The 20187-nt window shown below is 33.8% G+C and overlaps 3 protein-coding genes across 3 annotated transcripts; 1 reads left to right on the forward strand and 2 right to left on the reverse strand.

The window, feature by feature from the left end:
* Positions 1-6254: 6254 nt before the first annotated feature.
* LOC140179140 (uncharacterized) lies at positions 6255-7022 on the reverse strand. Its single transcript, XM_072217782.1, has one exon. The coding sequence runs from the start codon at positions 7020-7022 to the stop codon at positions 6255-6257; it is 768 nt and encodes a 255-aa protein (XP_072073883.1).
* A 7870-nt stretch (positions 7023-14892) lies between these two features.
* On the reverse strand, positions 14893-17700 carry LOC112749809 (TOM1-like protein 1). Its single transcript, XM_025798205.3, has 3 exons — positions 16969-17700; positions 16508-16750; positions 14893-15610 (listed from the first exon to the last, which is right to left on the reverse strand). The coding sequence occupies exons 1-3, from the start codon at positions 17479-17481 to the stop codon at positions 15188-15190; spliced, it is 1179 nt and encodes a 392-aa protein (XP_025653990.1). The 5' UTR covers positions 17482-17700; the 3' UTR covers positions 14893-15187.
* A 732-nt stretch (positions 17701-18432) lies between these two features.
* On the forward strand, positions 18433-20180 carry LOC112748035 (uncharacterized). Its single transcript, XM_025796242.1, has 2 exons — positions 18433-19232; positions 19625-20180. The coding sequence occupies exons 1-2, from the start codon at positions 18433-18435 to the stop codon at positions 20178-20180; spliced, it is 1356 nt and encodes a 451-aa protein (XP_025652027.1).
* Positions 20181-20187: the final 7 nt, after the last annotated feature.

Raw genomic sequence — 20187 nt, forward strand, 5'->3', positions numbered from 1 at the left:
GTTTGGGACCGGCTATGTACCGCAAGTGTAACATAGGCGGAGTTAATTTATAGTACCATTGCAAGATGACATATTAGGTCACTTCTTGTCATGCCATAAAAAACTATAGGTGAGTTTTTAGGGTGCGCCTGCCCTAATCAGGCGTGCCACACGCACGCCTTGTACGTTTTTGGGTGTTGGTACAATTTTCATGAGACACATGTTATTTTCAGTATCAATATGTAGGTCTGAGGTGTAATTTTTGATTGGCCAACAAATTAATGTGATCTACTCAGTATTAAAAATTTGCTCCATCATCTTGGAAGGATATTTAAATTCGACGTTATATATGACAAGTGCATAAATATATTTTTGTCAAGAGACTAGACCTAGTTGGATTGGCAGATGTTTTTTTTTTCTTTTATTATTTTAGTGAAACCGTGTGTGTATATATATATATATATATATATATAAACGATTTTTGGATATACATTTATATAACAATTTATATAATAATATATTTTTATATGATAATTTAAATTAATTGTTAAATTACTTTTGAAAATTTTTTTTATATCAATTTCAAAATGAATTCATTGAATAAATATTAAAATTTTAAAAAATTTAACGTGAATTTGAATAAACTATGAAAAAAATAAATACAACAAAAAAAATGTGGATAAACCACTGCTCTTTTTGGATTTTCAAGAAAAGATATTGTTGTGGTGGACTTAACATCAACATCACTAACACATGTTAATGAACCAATTTCAAATTCTTATTAGCTAACATTTATCGCATATGTTAAATTTAATTTAAAAATATTTATATTTATTTAAATAGACTATATTTAATTAAAAAAATTATGTTTATTAAAAAAATTTCTATGAAATAATATATTGGCAATGTGAAACTTATATTTTAATTTAAAATATTACCTAAAAAAATTTGATAAATATTATTGAAAAATAAAGTAGTTTAAAATTTTAAGATATAAAATTATATTTCTTAAAAGTTAGTTATTAATTAAGAGTTTAATTAGAAAATTATTTTTTAGCTAATATCAGCTCATTTTTAAAGTTATTTTTTGTTCTAAATCATAAATAATTAAAAAAATTAATAGATTTGGACTTTTCACTGGGCCGGCTTATATAAATGAGGGCACCAATCCATGGTAAACAATTAGAAATTTAAAAAATTTGTTTTTGCAATAAATACAAAGTATGTAATCATTTTTAAAGTAAATCTTATCAACCGAAGTGATACCGAAAAGTAAAAAAAACCCTTAAAATCGTTTCTTTTTGTGTTAGGGTGTCAGAGACATCTAGAAAGCCTCTTTTAAATCGGCACTTCCTAAAATTTACCCTTTATATGAGTCTTCTTTATTTTTTAGAATGATCTCCTGAATTTCAAGATATGTGTAGAAACAGTGGCTGAACTTTAAAAATAATTTTAAAGGGACCAAACCTTTAACATAAAAAATATACAATAACATTTATATAAAAATAAAATGTACTAATATAATTTTGTTTAGAGTTTGTCATTCAGATGATAATAAATAATATTATTCGAATCTTAAATGATTTAAAATATTCAATAATTAAATCAAAAACTAAACTTTTTATACTTAAAATAATAGATATTAAAAATTATAATATTTAATGAATATTGAATATATATTTTTTAAAAGAATTAATTAGAAAACTAATAAATTATAAAATAATATCAAATTAATTAGATATGTTAAATTTCTTAAAATGATATGGAAAAATATAATTACTTAAAATTTAATTTAAAAGATTAAAATTTCAAAAAGTTGTAAATGGTGAAATTTTTTTATTAGTCTACACCAATACTTAAAAAATATCTTAATATTTTTCTGTAAAAGAAAATCAAAATAAAACCAATAATACATAAAATAACATTAAAAAGGTAAATTAATTATTATAATGATTAGGATGATGAATTTTATTTATGGGATACTAACCTTTCAAATGGTTCTCCTTTCAAAATGAGAATTGCATTTCAAAGCTAAAGGATTTTAGAATTTTTTTTTATGCTCATTTACAATTACAGCAGCAGCAGCTGCAACTTTTCTCAAACTTTTTTTTTTATATTAAGTTTTTCCAAATTTTTACTTCATAAGATAGTATTCATCCCTTCATGAGTGTGGGTTTTTAGTCTAAATTTTAAGATTCTTTTTTCATAATTTAACAAGTATTCAAGCAAAATTTTGGCCCATCTTTTCATGGGTGTTCATCACTTATTATTTATCTAGATCTTTTATGCACCCATTAATATAAAAAAAAAAGGGAGAAATAAAAATATATGAAAAATCAAAGACTATTACATAATATGTCTTCTTAACTAGGGTCAAAATGAAATTTTGAAAAAGACCCACTAACAAAGTAACAACTAGAAAGGACAAGCTAATGCTACACCTCAATTTGACCGGCACTTCCTAAAACTCACCAAAAAAAGAGCCACATGTCAATACTCTTTGCGACAGCAACACATAAAGAACGAGACTAATGATAAACCTCATTATAATCAACGCAGGCTAAAATTCACGGCCTATACTTTTGCTGTGCTGGCATTTCGAGATGATGACACGTATTTGATATTCTGAATTTTTGGGTATTAAAATCGGAGTGTATTTTTTTTTGTTGTCCATAATACTTACTCAAGGGGACGAGTGAGTTGAACATTCGACTAATGCAAGTTGATTAACTTAGACTGCATTCTGTATATATGTTTAATGTCTTTGGGCCTGGGCTTATTATTGGATCCAATGCTATGCCAAGTTGATATGTTACGGTCTCATCACGTGCCATGCCATTATTGCCAGCTTTTCTGTACAAAAAAAAATTGCCAGCTTTTCTCATGAATACTTATATATGCATTTTTTTTTGAAGAAGAAGAAAGTATTAGATTAAAGCGGGCCTAGCAAATCCAAATAGGCCAGGTTACAAATTTCAAGAGAAGCTTCCTCCACCCATATAGTATCTAAATTGGATAGGATCAATTTTGCTAAACTATGTGCAACAAGGTTTCTATTTCTCTTTACATGAGAAAATTGAAACATTCTAAACATATTCAAAAGATGATTGCAATTTGAGAGGATTAAGCCTAAACTATTCTTGCAAGACTGAGCATTCCTAAGCCCCCTAATAATATTTATATTATCACCCTCTATAATTATATAAAAAAAAACACCCATCTAACGTCATATATAGGCCAAGAAGACACGCGATTGCCTCTGCTTCAGCAATTGATAATTCAGTTGAGAGCTTTTATATGCCAGCTACCATAATAACTCCCTCACCATCTCTAATTACTGCTCCTGCTCCCCTCTCCCCATTGCTGGAACAAGATGCATCAAAATTGAGTTTGTACGCTCTTGATGGTGGCGCACCCCATGAACTGTGACTGAGACTCCCCAATGGAGGTGCTATAGTGGGTGAAGAGCGATGATCCTCTGTCTCTTCAAATTCACAGAACCTGGCGGCAGCACGCTCGATGACTTCTTTCGGGTTGGAGGAGATTCTATCGAAGATCAACCTGTTCCTCTCCCACCAAATTTCATGGAGACACTCCAAAAAGAAATTCCTCTTCTTTTTTTCGATTTGTTCTAAGAGTTTTTCAATCCATTCCTCCAGCATTTACTCCTCTGAAAAAGCAGTCCGAAGGGTAAAAGGAGATCCAAACCAAAGCCTCTGTGACCAAGGACAATCTCTGAAGAGGTGAGTTTCAATTTCTTCTCATTGCCAACACCGTGGACAAAGCGTTGAGCCGTTTATCCCTCTTTTTTGCAGATTTATTTTTGTGGGGGGACCTTTGGAGATAAGCCGCCAGACAAAATTCATGGTTCGTTTGGGAGCTTTGATTGCCCAGAACGCTTTCCAGGAAAAGGTGTTATGATGGTTTCGGACGCTTGCCTATGCTTGATTTATGTTTTGCGACATAATTATGTTGTATGCCTTCACTTCATACTCTCCGTTTGCTGAATTTTTCCAATAAAAGAGTCTTTTTGTTGGTTGATATCAATGGAAATTTTGAGAATTTGGTCTGCCTCAAAGGCTAGAAAATTTTGCCTTATGAGTTGTTCTTTCTATTGCAGAGTTTCTTGGTCAATTAAGATATCCACTGTGGTTTTCTGATCAAAGTTTCGGCATGAGCTCTAGCTTTTAAACTCGTTTTGATTAGGAAGCCATGGATCCCCCAAAATTCTAACTGACTTGCCTGTTCCTATTCTCCATAAACCCCCAATTTCTATCACCCACTTTGCTTCCCATATACTTCTCCAAGTGTAGCTTGGATTGTAGCCTAAATCCGATCTCAAAAAATTTTTTCTGTTGTAATATCTAGCTTTGAGCATCTTGGCTGCCAGAGAGTCAGGGTTTTGAGTAAGCCTACATCCTTGCTTCGCCAAGATTGATTGATTAAACACCTCGAAACTCCTAAAACCCCTACCGCCTTCTTCTTTCGATCTGCACAGCTTTGACCACTTTATCCAATGAATTTTTCTCTTCCCATTTTTGCTTCCCCAGTAGAACCTGCTAACCATTCCTTCTATATGTTGGCATAGACTCTTAGGAATTTGAAAACACCCCATAATATAAGAAGGTATAGATTGGATGATGGATTTGATTAACACTTCTTTACCAACCTTTGAGAGACATTTTTCCTTCCACCCTTTAAGCTTCTTCCAAATTCGATCTTGAACAAACTCAAATATTTGTTTCTTAGATCTTTCAACAAAGGTTGGAATTCCCAAATATTTTGAGTGATTCTCCACCGCCTTAATTCCGATCCAATCTTCTATGAACATCTGTCTGATAGGAGACACGTTTCGGCTAAAGGAGAGTTTCGATTTGTCCAAGTTGACTCTTTGGCCGGATGCTTGTTGGTAGATTTAAAGAACGTCTTTGACTTCTTGAATGTCTCAGTCTAATATACTTGTGAAAATAATGCTGTCGTCTGCAAAAAAAGGTGAAAAACCTCCGGTGCTTCTCTAGATATTCTGATCCCGTGAATCAGCTTCCTTTCCTGAGCTCTGATAAGCAGTCCAGACAACACTTATGTGCAAAGAATAAAAAGGTAAGGGGATAATGGGTCCCCTTGCCTTATTCATCTTGATGGCTTGAATTTCGTGGAGGGGATATCATTATTGATAACCAAAAAAGAAACAGTGCTAACAAATTTGCCAATCAAGTTGATCCATTTTTGGGGAAAACCCATAACTTTGAGAACTTTCAAAAGAAAAGACCATTCAATTCTGTCATATGCCTTTGCCATATCTAACTTTATACCAATGAATCCCCTTGTCCCCGATTTCTTTTTTCCCATATAGTGGAAGATGTCAAAAGCCACTAAACCATTATCCGTGATCAGTCTTCTGGGAACGAAGGCACTCTTCACTCACTATCTTTGGCAGAATTTGTTTCATCCTATTTGCAATGGTTTTTGTTGCTATCTTGAAAATCACATTGCATAAGGATATTGGTCTGAACTCTTTTGTATGCTTGGAATTTTTTGTTTTGGAAATTAGGCAAATGTAGGTTTCGTTCATCTCGGTTGGGTCACCTTCACCATTCAGGAAATTCAGCACCCAACTAGAGGTATCTTCTCCAACAATGTCCCACATTTTCTGATAAAAAAGGGCCGGCATGCCATCCGGTCCGGGGGCCTTTGTGGGGTGCATTTGATTGAGGGCCTTCTTAACTTTGTCTCTTGTAAATTCTTCTTCCAAAAAACTATACTTCTCTTGTGTAATTCTTCCTTTAACTACCTCTGTTGCTTGCTCTATGTCTATTGTTTCTTCATATTTGAACAACTCTTCATGGAAACTGACAATAGTCTCTTCAATTTTTCCTTCTTCTTCATATAAGATCCCAGCATCATCACCGATTCTCTCTATCCGGTTCCTCTTGCTCCTTTGGGATGTTTTTTGGTGAAAATATCTTGTGTTCTTGTCTCCAAGTTTCAACCAATTTTCCCTCGACTTTTGAGCCCACCAGATTTCCTCAAGCTTGAGCAATTCATCTGATTTTTCTTGGACCTCTTTTGTTTTCCTGATTGTTTCTTCAGATTGCTCCATTTTTGTTAGCTGATCCAGTTTTCTCTGCTGTTCTTTTATTTCCTGTGGTATTTTTCCAAAATTCTCCTGCCCCATTCATCTAACACCTTGCCACAGTTTTTAGCTTTTCCCAAATCTTGTTCTGTCTGTTTGTCCATGCCCTGTTCACTATTTCTTTACATTTTGTACGTTCCAACTACATTTCTTTGAACCTGAAGAGATGTGGCCTCTTCCTTCTTCTTACCTTTGTCTCTGCAACATCAACTAATATAGGACAATGATCAGACCTATACCTTTGTAGATGTTGTACCACTGCTTCTGAAAAGGCCTCTTGCCAATCTATAGTTGCTACAACTCGATCTAGCCTCTCTTGGACATTGAAATCACTTGGTTGGTTATTTTTCCAAGTGAATGAATGCCCTACAAATCCTAAATCAAGGAGCTGGTTTAGTTGTAATGCTTCTTGAAAACCTCTTATTTGGGTGAAAGTCACGGGCAGCCCTCCTTTTTTCTCCTTTTGTTCTAGAACTTGGTTAAAGTCCCCAAACACCATCCATGGCATACTTTGCGCTTGGCCTAGGGTGTTCAGTAGCTCCCAGAATTTTTGCTTGTTTGCTGAGTCTGGACAGCCGTAAAAACCGGTAACCCTCCACGGCTGGCCTGCGGTCTTTGCCTGAATCACCATGTCTATGTGGTTTAAAGACATAGAGTTAACACTCATGTCTATACTATCGTCCCATAAAACTGCTAGTCCTCCTGCTCCATGTCTCGCTTCCCCTTCGCAGCCCACACCCACCACATTTTGTAAGCCTCCTTTGTTCCTTATCCGTCCTATTTTCGTTGCTTTTCTCCTTGTTTTCATTAAAAACACAAGGTTGGGAGCTTGTTGTTTCAAGAGCTTATTCAAAGCTCTAACTGCCCATGGGTTTCCAAGCCCATGGCAGTTCCAACTTATAAGCCTCATTGATGGGGGCAGGGCTGCAAAGCAGCCTCTGCCGTATTTTGTAGTGTGTCTCGTTGCTGTTTTTTAGTAGACATCTCCCCTTCTTTAATCCCTACGTCTCTGACCTCATTCGTCTTCCTCTTTCCCAGTTCTTTTGCTTTTTCCTCCTCTGTGGATGTTCTATTTGAGCTTTCCCTTGCCATCCTTTTTCATTTCTTGTAGTTGTTTTCTTGGCTTTTAATTTTTCCTGGTTGTTGCTATCTTTGGTTGTTTCTATATTGTCCACCTTCTTGGAACTGTCTATATCTTTTTTCTTTGGACCCTTTACCTTTCCTTCCGCTTCTGTCTTTTGGTTCTGTTTGGTCTTTTCTTGGGCTTTCCCGTGCTCTTTCTCTCCTTGGTTTTACTTTACTTTCTTCTCAGTGCTAGTAATGGGTTCTTTCACTGTTAGTTCAACCATTTTCTCTGTGACATCTCCTTTTCCAGCTTGTGTTATTCCTTTTGCTCCAGCTACTAGTCGTCTTTCTTCCGTTTGCTTTTGAGGTCCTGACTGCTCTATTTTTGTTTCTGTTATCTCTGCCCTTAGTCATGGCCCTAGCTCCTTTGACTTCGCTCTACTACTGTCCTCTTCAGCTTCACGCTTTTCACAACTTACCTCATCATGTCCTATTAAGCCACAGTAGTAACAAAAGGTTGGAAGCCTTTCAAACCTAAAATCCACCCAAGTTTGCCAGTCCTCCTTGCTTCCCATTTCTTTTCTCACTAGTTCAGCCAAGTTCATCTAAATATTTGCTTTGAGGAAGCTATCTTTTCCTGGATCTGCTGAAAAGAGGTCGCATTTCTTTACTCTTCCCATTATGTTCGCTATCTTCCTTCCCAGAGTTGTTGTTTTACAATGTTCGGGCATGTTCCAGATCTGAATCTGTATTTCAGCACTTGAGAAATTTATGTCCATGGGGTTTATGCTCTTTTCCCATTTTTTGACGAGCAACCATGCATTTTGGAATGTCCAAGGGTTGCCTTTGAGTACTCTCCTCATGTCAGCCTCTCTTTCAAAAAAGAACTAGTATAGTTTGGATCTAATCTCTATCATATTAAAACCCACAGGCTTCCTCCAGATGTTGTTCATGGCTGTATGGACCCATACAGGATTAATGGTTTTTGTAGTTATCAACTTACCTATCACACTGTGTTTACATTTTTGTACCCCTTCTTCTACGTCTCTTTTTTCATATTCAATGCATTCTTCTATTCCTTCTTCTATCTCAGTTGTTTGCACATTTTTCTTTGTTGGTTCTGACTTTGTAGCTTCCATTTTTCAGAAATGTACCGCTGATAGAGACAATATACTTATATATGCATATATGATAGAGTTAGAGTCATGTTATTTATGACAATTATTTTCTATATACATTTAATTTTGTTATTGGATGTGATCGATGTAAAATAATATTAGCTAAGTTTTATATCTTAGTGTGAAAGAACTTTTTTTTAAAAGGATTTTTAAATGTTAAAATATATAGCACAGCCAAATCATTTGGTGATAAAATAAAGACTTTTTTTTTAATTTATCTTTCTATATGATTGTCAGCATTTGGTGCAACTTTTTTATTAAAAAGGATTTTTAAATGTTAAAATAAATAGCACAGCCAAATCATTTGGTGATAAAATAAAGACTTTTTTTTTTAATTTATCTTTCTATATGATTGTCAGCATTTGGTGCAACATGGCCTTCAAATTTCAAAACAAAACCATGCAATATTGTTATCTTTTCATGGATTATTGTGACCACTTGGCCGACGCTAAAGTTGTATGTTCAAAAATATTATTCGTATACTAAAATGAGCTACTAAAATCAGTTATTCATGTATTTATAAATTATAATTATGTTATGTGTACACTAAAATCAACCACCAAAATTAGCTATCAGTATAAAGTACATATTGAAATATAAATACATATGAAACATAAATTAAAGCGATAAGTATTATTTTGGTCCTAAGGTTTAGGGTCAAAATCAAATTCGTCTCCAACGTTATTTGGATTTAAAATTGTCTCCAACGTTTCATTTAGAATTAAAATCATATTTTTTAATAAAATTTTTAATTTTATTATTAAATTATCCCTAATAAAAAAATTATAAAATTAAAAAAGGAAAGAACGCGAGAGAGGGGGAGAAAGGAAGAGGGGGAAGGGAAGGGGGGAAGGGAAGATGAAGGAAAAGAAGAAGAGGGGGAAGAGGGGACGCCGTTGGCGAAGCTTGGAGCCGTCGTTGTAGTCGAGAATCAGAACCAGAGGGAGAGAGAACTCGCGAGGGAGAGAGATGACGCAAGCCAGGGAGAGAGCTCGCCGCCGCTGCTACTGACCTCACTGCCACTTCGCTCCCTCGCTCCCTCGCCGCTGCACCTCGCCGATTCTGCTTCTGCTTTTGCTTCGGCTTCTGCTTCGCCTTCTCCTTTTGCTTCCGATTCTGGTTCTGCTTTTGCGTCTGCTTCTGCTTCTGATTCTGATTTTGATTTGTTATTTTTCTGATTTCATTGTTGTGTGTTGATTTTGTTGTTAAATTTGATGTTGTTGTTTCTTAACTCGAATAATGAGTTATTGTTGGTGTTGAATATTGTATTCTTGAATCTTATTATTGGTATTTTGTGGGAGTAAGGGAGGTGGTGGTGGTGGAAGGTATTTTTGTCCGTAAAAAGTCAAAATGACGATTTTAATATCAAATAAAACGTTGGAGACGATTTTAAATCCAAAATAACGTTGGGACAAATTTGATTTTGACCCTAAACCTTAGGGACCAAAACAGCACTTATCCCTAAATTAAACTATATATATATATACACACACAAATACATTGGTGGCTGATTTTGGTAGCTAATTTTAGTGTACAAGTAAATACATGTATTTGTGTATAAATAGATATGTGGATAATTTATTTCCAATGTGTATTTGTATTGACTTTAGTCGCTAATTTTAATATACACGTAACACAATCAGGGACGAACCTAGAAAATTTTTATAATAGGGACAAAAATATATTAAAATAAATTTTGTTAAACATGAATATATTTATAATTTGAAAGACACAAAATAATATTTATAATTTGAAACTATATATATATATATATATATAAACTAATAAATTTACTTATTTTTATAATAATTATGTATAAGAGTTAAAACAAAGAATATAAATTAAATTTCAATTAAAAAGTTAATTTTTTTTAACTAATTTCAATCAATATCAGTCAATTTTTTTAAAATTATATTATTTATCTTAAAATTTAAACTCTCAAATCTCTAAAAAATTGAAAATTTTTACAGTTAAAAAAATAATTAGTTAGATAACTAAAAGTCAAATTTTTATAATTTTTTATTATTCAATATATAAATAATATTTTTTTATTTCAACCAATTTTTTAAAAAAATAAAAATTTTATTTATATTTAAAAAACTAAGCATCAGTTTAGTAATTAATTAATTGACTATTTTAAAAAGAACATTATCATTATTTATTATTTTTTATTTTTAGTTTTGATATTAAATTTAACAAAATATTTTTATAACATAATTTTCAAAAAAATATTTTATAATTTAATATAAAAACAAAGATAATATAATAATAGGATCAAATATATTCATTTATATATAATTATTATTAAATTTTTATTACCCAATGGGAGTAAATATCCCCTCTCTCTCTAATCTAAGTCCGTCCCTAGTATACTTAAAAATATTTTACTAGTACGTGATGCGTGAGCACTTTTCCTATCTTTTTCTAGTGAATTTACATTCAATTTGTTGAGTTTAATCAAGAATTAATTATCTTTTAGCCATTATGGATTCTACTTTGAGTCGTGTGCAATTCTATTTATTTTAGGTAGTATTCGGCTGGATTTTATGGAGTTTTCGCAGAAAAAGAGAAGAAGGCGAATGATGCTGTTAACCCTGACATCTCTGCACTCAAACCTAAATAACTCGAGTTACAGAGGTCTAATGGACGTGGTTCCAGTGGCATTGAAAAGCTAACTTCCAGAGCTTTCCAACGATTTATAATAATCCATACTTTTTCTCCACCAAGTCTGCCAAGGCTGCGCCAAGTTAGGCGCAAGGCACAACAACAACACGCTTTCAATGCTCCTTCACTTCAACTTAGGCGCATGATCCAATCAAGTTAGGCGCAAGACAAGCTTTGCACGCAAATAGAGTTAAATCTCAATTTGGCCCCTGAAATTTGGCCTGATGCTAAGAATGATCCCACAATTTCGTTGGCCTCAATTAGAATCCCCAAATTTACAATTGTGGCTCCAGCTTGCCCCTGCGATAATCTCCGTCATTGGAATGCTGATCTAGCGCAATTGCATGACATGGTGGACACTACTTAAGCAACGGCGCATTGGTTTCGCGTGCAAACCCTTTGGAAACCACGTAGTGTAAGAGTTTTCTTGATTTTTGGCAACTTATCATCGTTGTAGTGAAAAGAGTGTTTTAACCCACAAAAAACTGAAATGACGTGGTTTCCAAAGGGTTTGGGCGCGAAACCAATACACCGTCATTTAAGTAGTGTCCACCGTGTCATGCAATTGCATCAAATTAGCATTCTGGTGACGGAGATGATCGCAGGGGCAAGTTGGAGCCACAATTACAAATTTGGAAGTTCTAATTGAGGCCAACGAAATTGTGGGGTCATTCTGAGTATCGGGATAAATTTTCGGGGCCAAATTGAGATTTAACTCCAATTCTCACTATGTGTGTATTTGGATTACAGTTTTCAAACGGAAGTTTGCATAAAATTAATTTTGTAAAATTGATTTTGATGATAAGTTAATTTGGGTTAACGTGATTTATGTTTGGCAATCTTTATATCAAAATTGATTATAGTAAAATAAATATTGTTTTGATTATACTACTCAAAATCACTTTTAGATGAAAAATTACTAAAAAAGACATCAATTTTATATACCTGCAAAATCAGAAAACCAACAACATAAATAAAATCAACAACATATATCATATGAATAAAAAAAATACTATAAAACATAAATAAAATTTATATAAATAAAATCAAATAAAAAATAAAAAAATTTCATACACAACATAAATACAATGCAGTAAAGGATAGAAAAAAAAAGAATTCATATGAAAAAATAATAAAAATATCATAAAAATTAATAAAATATCTAAAAAATCAGAACATTATAAAAAATAAAAAAAATCAACAACATTTGTCACATGAATAAAAGAAATACAATAAAATAAATAAAAAATCATATAAACAAAGTCAACCAAAAATAAAAAAAGATTTCATAAAAAATATACATATAAAAAATAATATAGTAAATGATAAAAAAAACTCGTATAAAAACATAAGAAGACTTACACAAATAATATAAAAATATTTATTATATAAATAAAAATATAATAAAAAATATAAATAAAAAATACAATAAAAAAACCTAAAAATTAAAATATGAAAATGAGTACTAAAAATAATAAAAAATTAAAATATTCAATTTGCTAGTGATTGAAATAAATTTGAACGATTTTGATGAAAAAAAATTAGAACGAAAAAAATATGAAGAAGTAGGAAAAACTACAAAGAACGACTGTGAAGATAATAGTTATTGGTATCATTCTTATAGAAGAAAATGAAGGGTAGGATTGGTAGAAAAGAAATAATTTTTTTACTTAATTTTCTAATGATAATCAACAACTATGAACGTGAAACGTAGAAACTACAAATTTTAGCTTCTCTTAAAGGTGGGTTCAGAGGCAGAATCAATTATGCGTTCTGAAAGATAAAAATTACCAAACATCAAAGTGAAACTTTCAAGAAGCTCAAACGGGCTTCTCTCCTCCCCAACGTGTTTGCCAAACACACCCTATGTCATTTAATTTAGGCGTGGCTATGTTCTTGAGTCTAATGAATCAAGTGGTCCCACGCCAATGCACAAGTTACACGAAATCATTCATTTATTCTGATTAAAACTTTAATTTTTATTTTAAAATAGGAAAAGATATTATTTAATTTTAGAAATTATAATTTACATTAATTAGGATTAGATATAAAGGGGAAAAAGAATTAGCCTTTCGGGCTCATCTCTTCTCTCATACCTTATTCTGCAATTTACAGTTTACTTAAATCCTAGTTTTCTCTTTGAACCATGAGCAACTAAACCTCCAATGTTAAGGTTAGGAGCTCTGTCTATTATATGGATTGATACTATTATTTTTCTATTTTAATTCATGTACTGATTTATATTTTAAGAATTGTTTTCAGTCTTTATCTTATGAATTTGGGTGGAACGGAAGTATGACCATTTTTCTAATTGAGTTCTTGTATAACTTGACAAAGTTCTTTACTTGAACAACAGATCGAAAATATATTCTCCTAAATCACTAATTATTTGGACTTAACGGGATACGTGACATATAATTCTTATATTTGGATAATTAGGATTTTTGTGGCATATAAACTAGAATTGAACTTCACCCTCTAATCGAAATTAAGTGACCAAGGAATTGACAATTGATGAAGGTTAGAGGAGACTAAAAAGGTCTAAAGAATTAGAGTTTAGTCACATATAGTTTGCCATGAATTAAATCTTGCATGATTAAAATAGTTAGTAAGAAAAGTCAATCCGGAAGATAGATATCTCTAAAACCTTAACTGTTTTCTCCATATATATTTCACCTCAATTTGCTGCTTGCTTTCTAATTTTCTGAATTTACTGTTAATGCGTTTGAACTTTCAAAACACCATTTTCTATTTATCTAACTAAGTAAATCACTTAACCATTATTGCTTAGGCCATCAATTCTCGTGGAATCAATCCTCACTCACCTAAAGTATTACTTGTTATGACCCAATGCACTTACCAGTTAGTCTATGAACTTTAACTTTAAATTCCGCACCAGTACCTTCTCTTGCATTAGTCACCCACATTGTAGTCACCCACATTGTCATAGGGTGATCTTACAAATTATATTAACAAATATATATATATATATATATATATAATCAGTTATTAAATTAATTATCATGTTTTAGTTTATATATTTTTAGTATTATTTCGTATTTCGATATATTTTATATAAATAATTGATTTAGTAACTGATTTTTAACATTCATATAATATAATTAATATACTTATACTAATCATCTGTATCTATCATATATATTATTAATCATTCGTTAAACCAAGATATTTTTTTAAAATTTTTTATTTTGTAGTTAATACATTAACACTACTAGTTACAACAGTGCAACTTACAACTAGAGAGACACGGAAGAAAAAGTTTCGAGGGACATTGACGGTATCATTACTCATTCATTCGTTCATGCTTTTGAATGTTGCATACTTGCATCCCATGGTCCATGGACCACGAAACCAATGCATAATGCATCTTGAAAGGTTGTGTGTAATGGGTGAAACTTCATGAACCCATTAAATGAAATTTTATCCGCCGGCCCATTTGCCAAAAACAGGGGGTCATCTTTACAATTTCAAATTTTTAAGACGCTATGCAATGTATCACAATTTACGGTTGATCAAAATCGCATTACAGTATTACACAAAAAACCTGCCACATCTGCATTAACTTGTGTCAGAAAGTACAGGCTAATGGTGAGCCTGCTTCAGGGCGTGGCTAAGGCTAAAACTCACCTAATAGCACTAGTTGTGATTCAACCACAAAGAAACCGTGGACTATGGCAGTGACACAAACAAGAAACAAACGTAAGAAAACAAAGAGTGAAAAGAAGCAACAAGACGGAGTTGAATCCTAGGTACAACCTTCCATGCATGCAACACGAAAGTACAATGACAAGTGCATTCATTGATTCATCCAAAAGACCAAAACAGTATAGATAAAGCAAAAAACAGACAATATGAATGGAAACACCATCGAAGTTACATTAGAATTTATACCCATCCATCTATACCAACCATGCCAACAACTTATATACCATAATTCAGACATAGGTTGCACTGTAACTGTGTGTGCAAAAGAAGAAACAATAACGGAACCAGCAATCTGAAATTCTCAACCAAGTTCACAACCAACATCTAGTTAAAGACAAAAAAAAAAGGAAAGAAAGAAAGAAAATAAAATTTAAAAAAAAGTGAGAAGACAATGAATAAAAAGGCAGTGTCATATGTTCAGAGGGTCGCTTGGCAATGCACATCAAAAGGAGATGAGATCATCTTTGGATGATTGCTGCTTTTTTGTATCGTGTCCCCCACCAGATGAATCCCCACCCTTTTTACCAAAAATCATCTCATCAAGATCATCCATCATGTCCTCGTTGCTCCCTCCATGGCCAGCGGCTCTTGATCCAGCTGGCTTTCTAATCAATGCATCTTCTTTAGCATGACGAGGTGACTCTTCTGGCTCCACAGCAACAGGGATCATAGCTGGTTCGGGTGGAACTGGAATGACTGTGGGCTTCCTTAGATCTTCGTACTTGGAGAGTACCTTCTGAATCTCATCATTAACATTCAAGGCCTCAAAGAGCAGCGCTTCATCATCCCCAGCAGTTTCAACAATTCGCTGAACAGTAGTTTGAGAGCGACGGCATTGCTGTACAAGTGTTGTGGTCAACTCATCCTACACATAAAGAAAACATCAGACTTGTATTTCTGTAATCCACTGATGGCTGATACAGTATGCCTCTCCCTAACAAGCTCCAAAACAAAAGCAAAACCAAGAAAACCCCTCAATTTTCTATTCACCCTCCCTTTATAACACGCCATGATCACATTTGCATTTAGCAACAAAGCAAATTGGAATTGGTCTCTGTTTGCTATTAAGCAGTATATGTTATAACAGAAGAAGGTTTTACTTGGGCGCTGTCCAGTTGAGAAAATGGAGAGTAATAGCATCTTTCATATTAATACCCATCAAATGTTAATGAACAATAAGTTAAACCCAGATAAAATCATGGTCAGGGGGAAATTCACATTACATAAACTACACACAGATTCATTGTTAAGAATTATGATTATGATAAAACTTCTATAATCACTACACCAAGCAAGTACCGGCTGCTCATTTTTCTTCAGCAGGGAAACATTAGTACAAACCAAAAACATGAAGAAATTCATCTCCTCCTTTGTCTCGAGATGAAAATATAAAAATCATCACTACTGTGGTTCATTAAGGATGATCCTACATCTTTCGACAGATCATGGACCGGGCAGGGTAAAGTGGTAAACTTTGACATTGTAAAAACTGACAGATGTCTATAACTAAATAATCTGACTAGAGCATCTGTGTCTACTATTTTGTAAGGGTAATTAACTAGTAGCACATATAAGTCGAATACACATCATAAAGCTTAATAGCTTATACAGAGATTTTAACATCATAATAATTCATGTGACCTCTGTTAACATCATAACACCACTAAGGTCATCTGGTATCCGATGAACATTTTACAAAGAATAGTTTAACAGAAAATGTCATGCAACAAATATTACACCAAACTAAATACATAAAATCTACCTGCAAGACATCTTGTTGTGGAGAAGAAGACAACACAGTAGAAAGAAGCTCAATGCTGTTTCTAGCAACATCAAAAGCTTCCTTAGTTTGTTCAGGAGTAAAACTCTGCACAGGAATATCTTCATGCTGAGGCCGGCGTGGAAGATCAAGTTCAGCCTCGGACACCGAACGCGGAGGAGTGAAAATAGGCGCCAAGCTCTCGTTGTCACGGCCAGGGAACCGAATACCCCTTGATTTCAGACTCTGAACCACAAAATAGAAACAAGCAATCAACAATAACACTAACAATAACCCACACTAGCAAATTCAACAGCTAGAGCTAGTAACTAACCCAGTAAATTTAGCCTAAGGATTTTGAGTTTCTAGTTTCTAGGCATCAATGATTATCAGAAATTGTCCCTTGACTTCAACTTAATAATGAAGCAGATATGCATGAAATTGAAAAAAAAAGGTAGTAGTACCTTGTAAGTTTCTTCATAAACAGGGAGATAGCGAAGCTCGCTGGTGGATTCGCCCCAAGCCTCAATCATGATCAAAGCCTTGTTGCGGTTATTAACAACGGTTTGAGGATCGTCAATTAACCTAACCATATCATCAAGAACCCTCTCAGCAGCGACTTCAGAGAAAGCCTTCTCGCAATTCTTGACGATGGTTTCAAGCAAGACGAGGGACAAGTACTGAACCCTAGGACTCTTGAGCTGGATCCTCTTCTTAATTCCCCTGATGAGGTCGATGCTGTTGACCTTATCGGTGTTGATGAGGTCGCAGAGGTCAAGGTTCATGGCCCAATCGGGCTCGTCGAGGGATTCGGAGGTGGCGTCTTCGACGAGCTTGTCGACCTGGTTGGGACCATTGAAGAACTCCTTGACCTTGAAGCTCATGGAGCTCATTCCCTCGCTCATCTTGCGACCTACCTCGCTCATCTTGAGACGCTCGCCGAGGGCGTTCACTTTGTCCATCAAATTGTCAGCCATTGGAGAAAGTGAGAAAGAAAAAGCAACAAACTTTGCAGAGGTTTGAGGGTTTGGTGGAGAAGAAGACGCGTATGGACTGGGTAAAGTCTTTGAGGAACAAGACTCCTCTCTCTTCAGTCCCTGTCTCGTGAGGCATAAATAATTAACAAACCTTCATTTTATAGTTAAAGCTTTGTTCCCAAGTTCTCCTTTGGTTACATGTTCTTAATTATTTTGGTTAGGACTTCATTTTACAATGATGCTACCTATAAAATAAAAATTAATCACAATATAAAATTATTTATATATTTATATAAATATATAATAAGTAATTTAATCATTAATTTTTAGTATAAACGTAATACTTTTTGTCTATGAAGCACGAACACTTTGTTTAATTGCTGTCTCAGCGTGTCGGACACATTTTGGACACGATACACGGAGACACTCGTCTGACACACGCCCATGTCCAAACGTGTCCTGTCCAAAAAAATAAAAAAGCCAGTCGGACACGGCCCAGACACGGACGGACACGGCCCAATAGCATTTTGAAAAGTTCCCCTTAGTTTTACCCTTTCACTTTGACAAAAGTTAAAAACCTACCTTTCCACCCCAACCCCTAAACCCGTCTCTTGCTTAGTGGCTCCACACCCACTCACCCTTTTTTCACTGCTAGTCTACCGCCACCTCCAGTCATCGCCGCCACTTCCAATCGTCACTGCCGTGGATGTTCGTCACCTCAGGAAAAGGAATTAGATTTTGTGCAAAAGTTACATCAACAAAGCTTGAAGAACTTAAGAAACTTGACGTGAAAGTACATTGTTACATGAAAGTAAAAAGGCTAAGTCAATTTCTCTTTCACCCTTATCTAATGCAAGTGAACTTGATTCAAAAAAAAGAAGAGCTACTGGACCTTTAGAGAAAGCTTTTAATGTGAATGCAAGGGAGACTCTAAATTTACATATTGCTAGAATGTTTTTTTCATCTGGATTACCTTTTCATCTAGCAAAAAATTCGTATTTTGTCAAAACTATTTCTTATGCTGCTAATAATTATATTGATGGTTATATTCCTCCTGGATATAATAAATTGAGGATAACTTTGCTTGAGAAAGAGAAGCAACATGTGGAGAGAATGTTAGAACCTACTAAGAATTCATGGAGTGGAAAGGGAGTGAGCATTGTAAGTGATGGTTGGAGTAATCCTCAAAGGAGGCCTCTTCTTAATTTTATTGCTATAACTGAAAGTGGGCCTATGTTTTTGAAAGCTGTAGATTGTTCAGATGAGATCAAAGACAAGGATTATGTTGCAAAGCAAATAAGAGATGTGATAAGAGAAGTCAATCTCTCAAATGTAGTGCAGATTATGACTGATAATGCGCCGGTTTGTAAAGCGGCTGGTTTATTGATTGAAGCTGAATTTTCATCTGTTTATTGGACTCCTTGTGTTGTTCATACTCTCAACCTTGCTTTAAAGGACATTTGTGCAGCTAAGAATACAGAGAAGAATAATTTTGTTTATCAAGAATGCTCATGGATTACTCAAATTGCTGAAGATGCTTCTTTTATAAAAAATTTCATTGTTAATCATCATATGAGGTTATCTATTTTCAATGAATTTAATACATTGAAGTTGCTTAATGTTGCTCCTACTCGATTTGCTTCTACTAATGTGATGCTCAAAAGATTTAGGTTGTTAAAGCAAGACCTCAAAGAGATGGTTATAAGTGAGAAGTGGTCTTCATACAAGGAAGATAATATTGGCAAAGCTGAGTTTGTTACAGAAAAAATTGAGTGAAAATTGGTGGCAAAAAATTGATTATATTCTTGCTTTCACAAATTCTATTTATGATATTTTAAAAAGTACAGACACGGATGCACCTACTCTTCATGTGGTCCATGAGATGTGGGATTCAATAATCAAGAAAGTAAAAAGTGCTATATATCTCTATGAAAAAAAAAAAGATGAACAAGAGTCATCGTCTTTCTACAATATTGTGCACTCAATATTAGTTCAAAAATAGAAAAAAAGTAGCACACCTCTTCAATGTTTAGCACATTCATTGAATCCAAGGTAACTTTTTACATTTATTGTTTATAACTTTTATTTGTAAGTGAAGATAATTGAATTATTATTAATTTCTGCTTAAACACTAATTATATAGGTATTATAGCCACCAATGGTTGAAAGAAAATCCTACACGAGTTTCTCCTTATCAAGATATTGAGATCACTAATGAGAGAGTTAAATGCTTGAAGAGGTATTTTTCTGATGAAGAAGAGAAGATAAATGTAAATATTGAATTTGCAAGCTTTTCTGATGGTAGAGGTGTCTTTGATGATTATGACTCTTTGAATGATAGAGGCATAGTTGATGCAAAGTCTTGGTGGCTAATTCATGGTGGTAAAGTAAAATTTCTTCAACCAATTGATGTTAGGCTACTAGGGCAACCATCTTCATCTTCTTGTTGTGAAAGAAATTGGAGCATATATTCTTTTATCCATTCCCTAAAAAGAAACAAGTTGAAACCTAAACGTGCAGAAAATTTAGTATTTGTCCACACTAATCTTCGTCTTCTTTCAAGAAAAATTCCACAATACAATAAAGAAGAAACTATGATGTGGGATATTACTAGAGATGTTTTTTCACCAGTTGATAAAGAAAATGGAGTTCTTGAAGTTGCTCACATTTCTCTTGATGAACGGAGTTGGAAAGAGTGACTTTTTC

This window comes from Arachis hypogaea, chromosome 15 (genome assembly GCF_003086295.3).
Source record: "Arachis hypogaea cultivar Tifrunner chromosome 15, arahy.Tifrunner.gnm2.J5K5, whole genome shotgun sequence".
Taxonomy (NCBI): domain Eukaryota; kingdom Viridiplantae; phylum Streptophyta; class Magnoliopsida; order Fabales; family Fabaceae; genus Arachis; species Arachis hypogaea.

Coding starts and splice junctions, on each gene's coding strand:
- LOC112749809 (XM_025798205.3), bottom strand. CDS start 17,481: ATGGCTGACAATTTGATGGACAAAGTGAACGCCCTCGGCGAGCGTCTC. Junction 16,751..16,968: donor TTTATGAAGAAACTTACAAG/GTACTACTACCT, acceptor TTTGTGGTTCAG/AGTCTGAAATCAAGGGGTAT. Junction 15,611..16,507: donor CACAACAAGATGTCTTGCAG/GTAGATTTTATG, acceptor CTTTATGTGTAG/GATGAGTTGACCACAACACT.
- LOC140179140 (XM_072217782.1), bottom strand. CDS start 7,022: ATGAGGCTTATAAGTTGGAACTGCCATGGGCTTGGAAACCCATGGGCA.
- LOC112748035 (XM_025796242.1), top strand. CDS start 18,433: ATGTTTTTTTCATCTGGATTACCTTTTCATCTAGCAAAAAATTCGTAT. Junction 19,233..19,624: donor GATAATATTGGCAAAGCTGA/GTTTGTTACAGA, acceptor CTAATTATATAG/GTATTATAGCCACCAATGGT.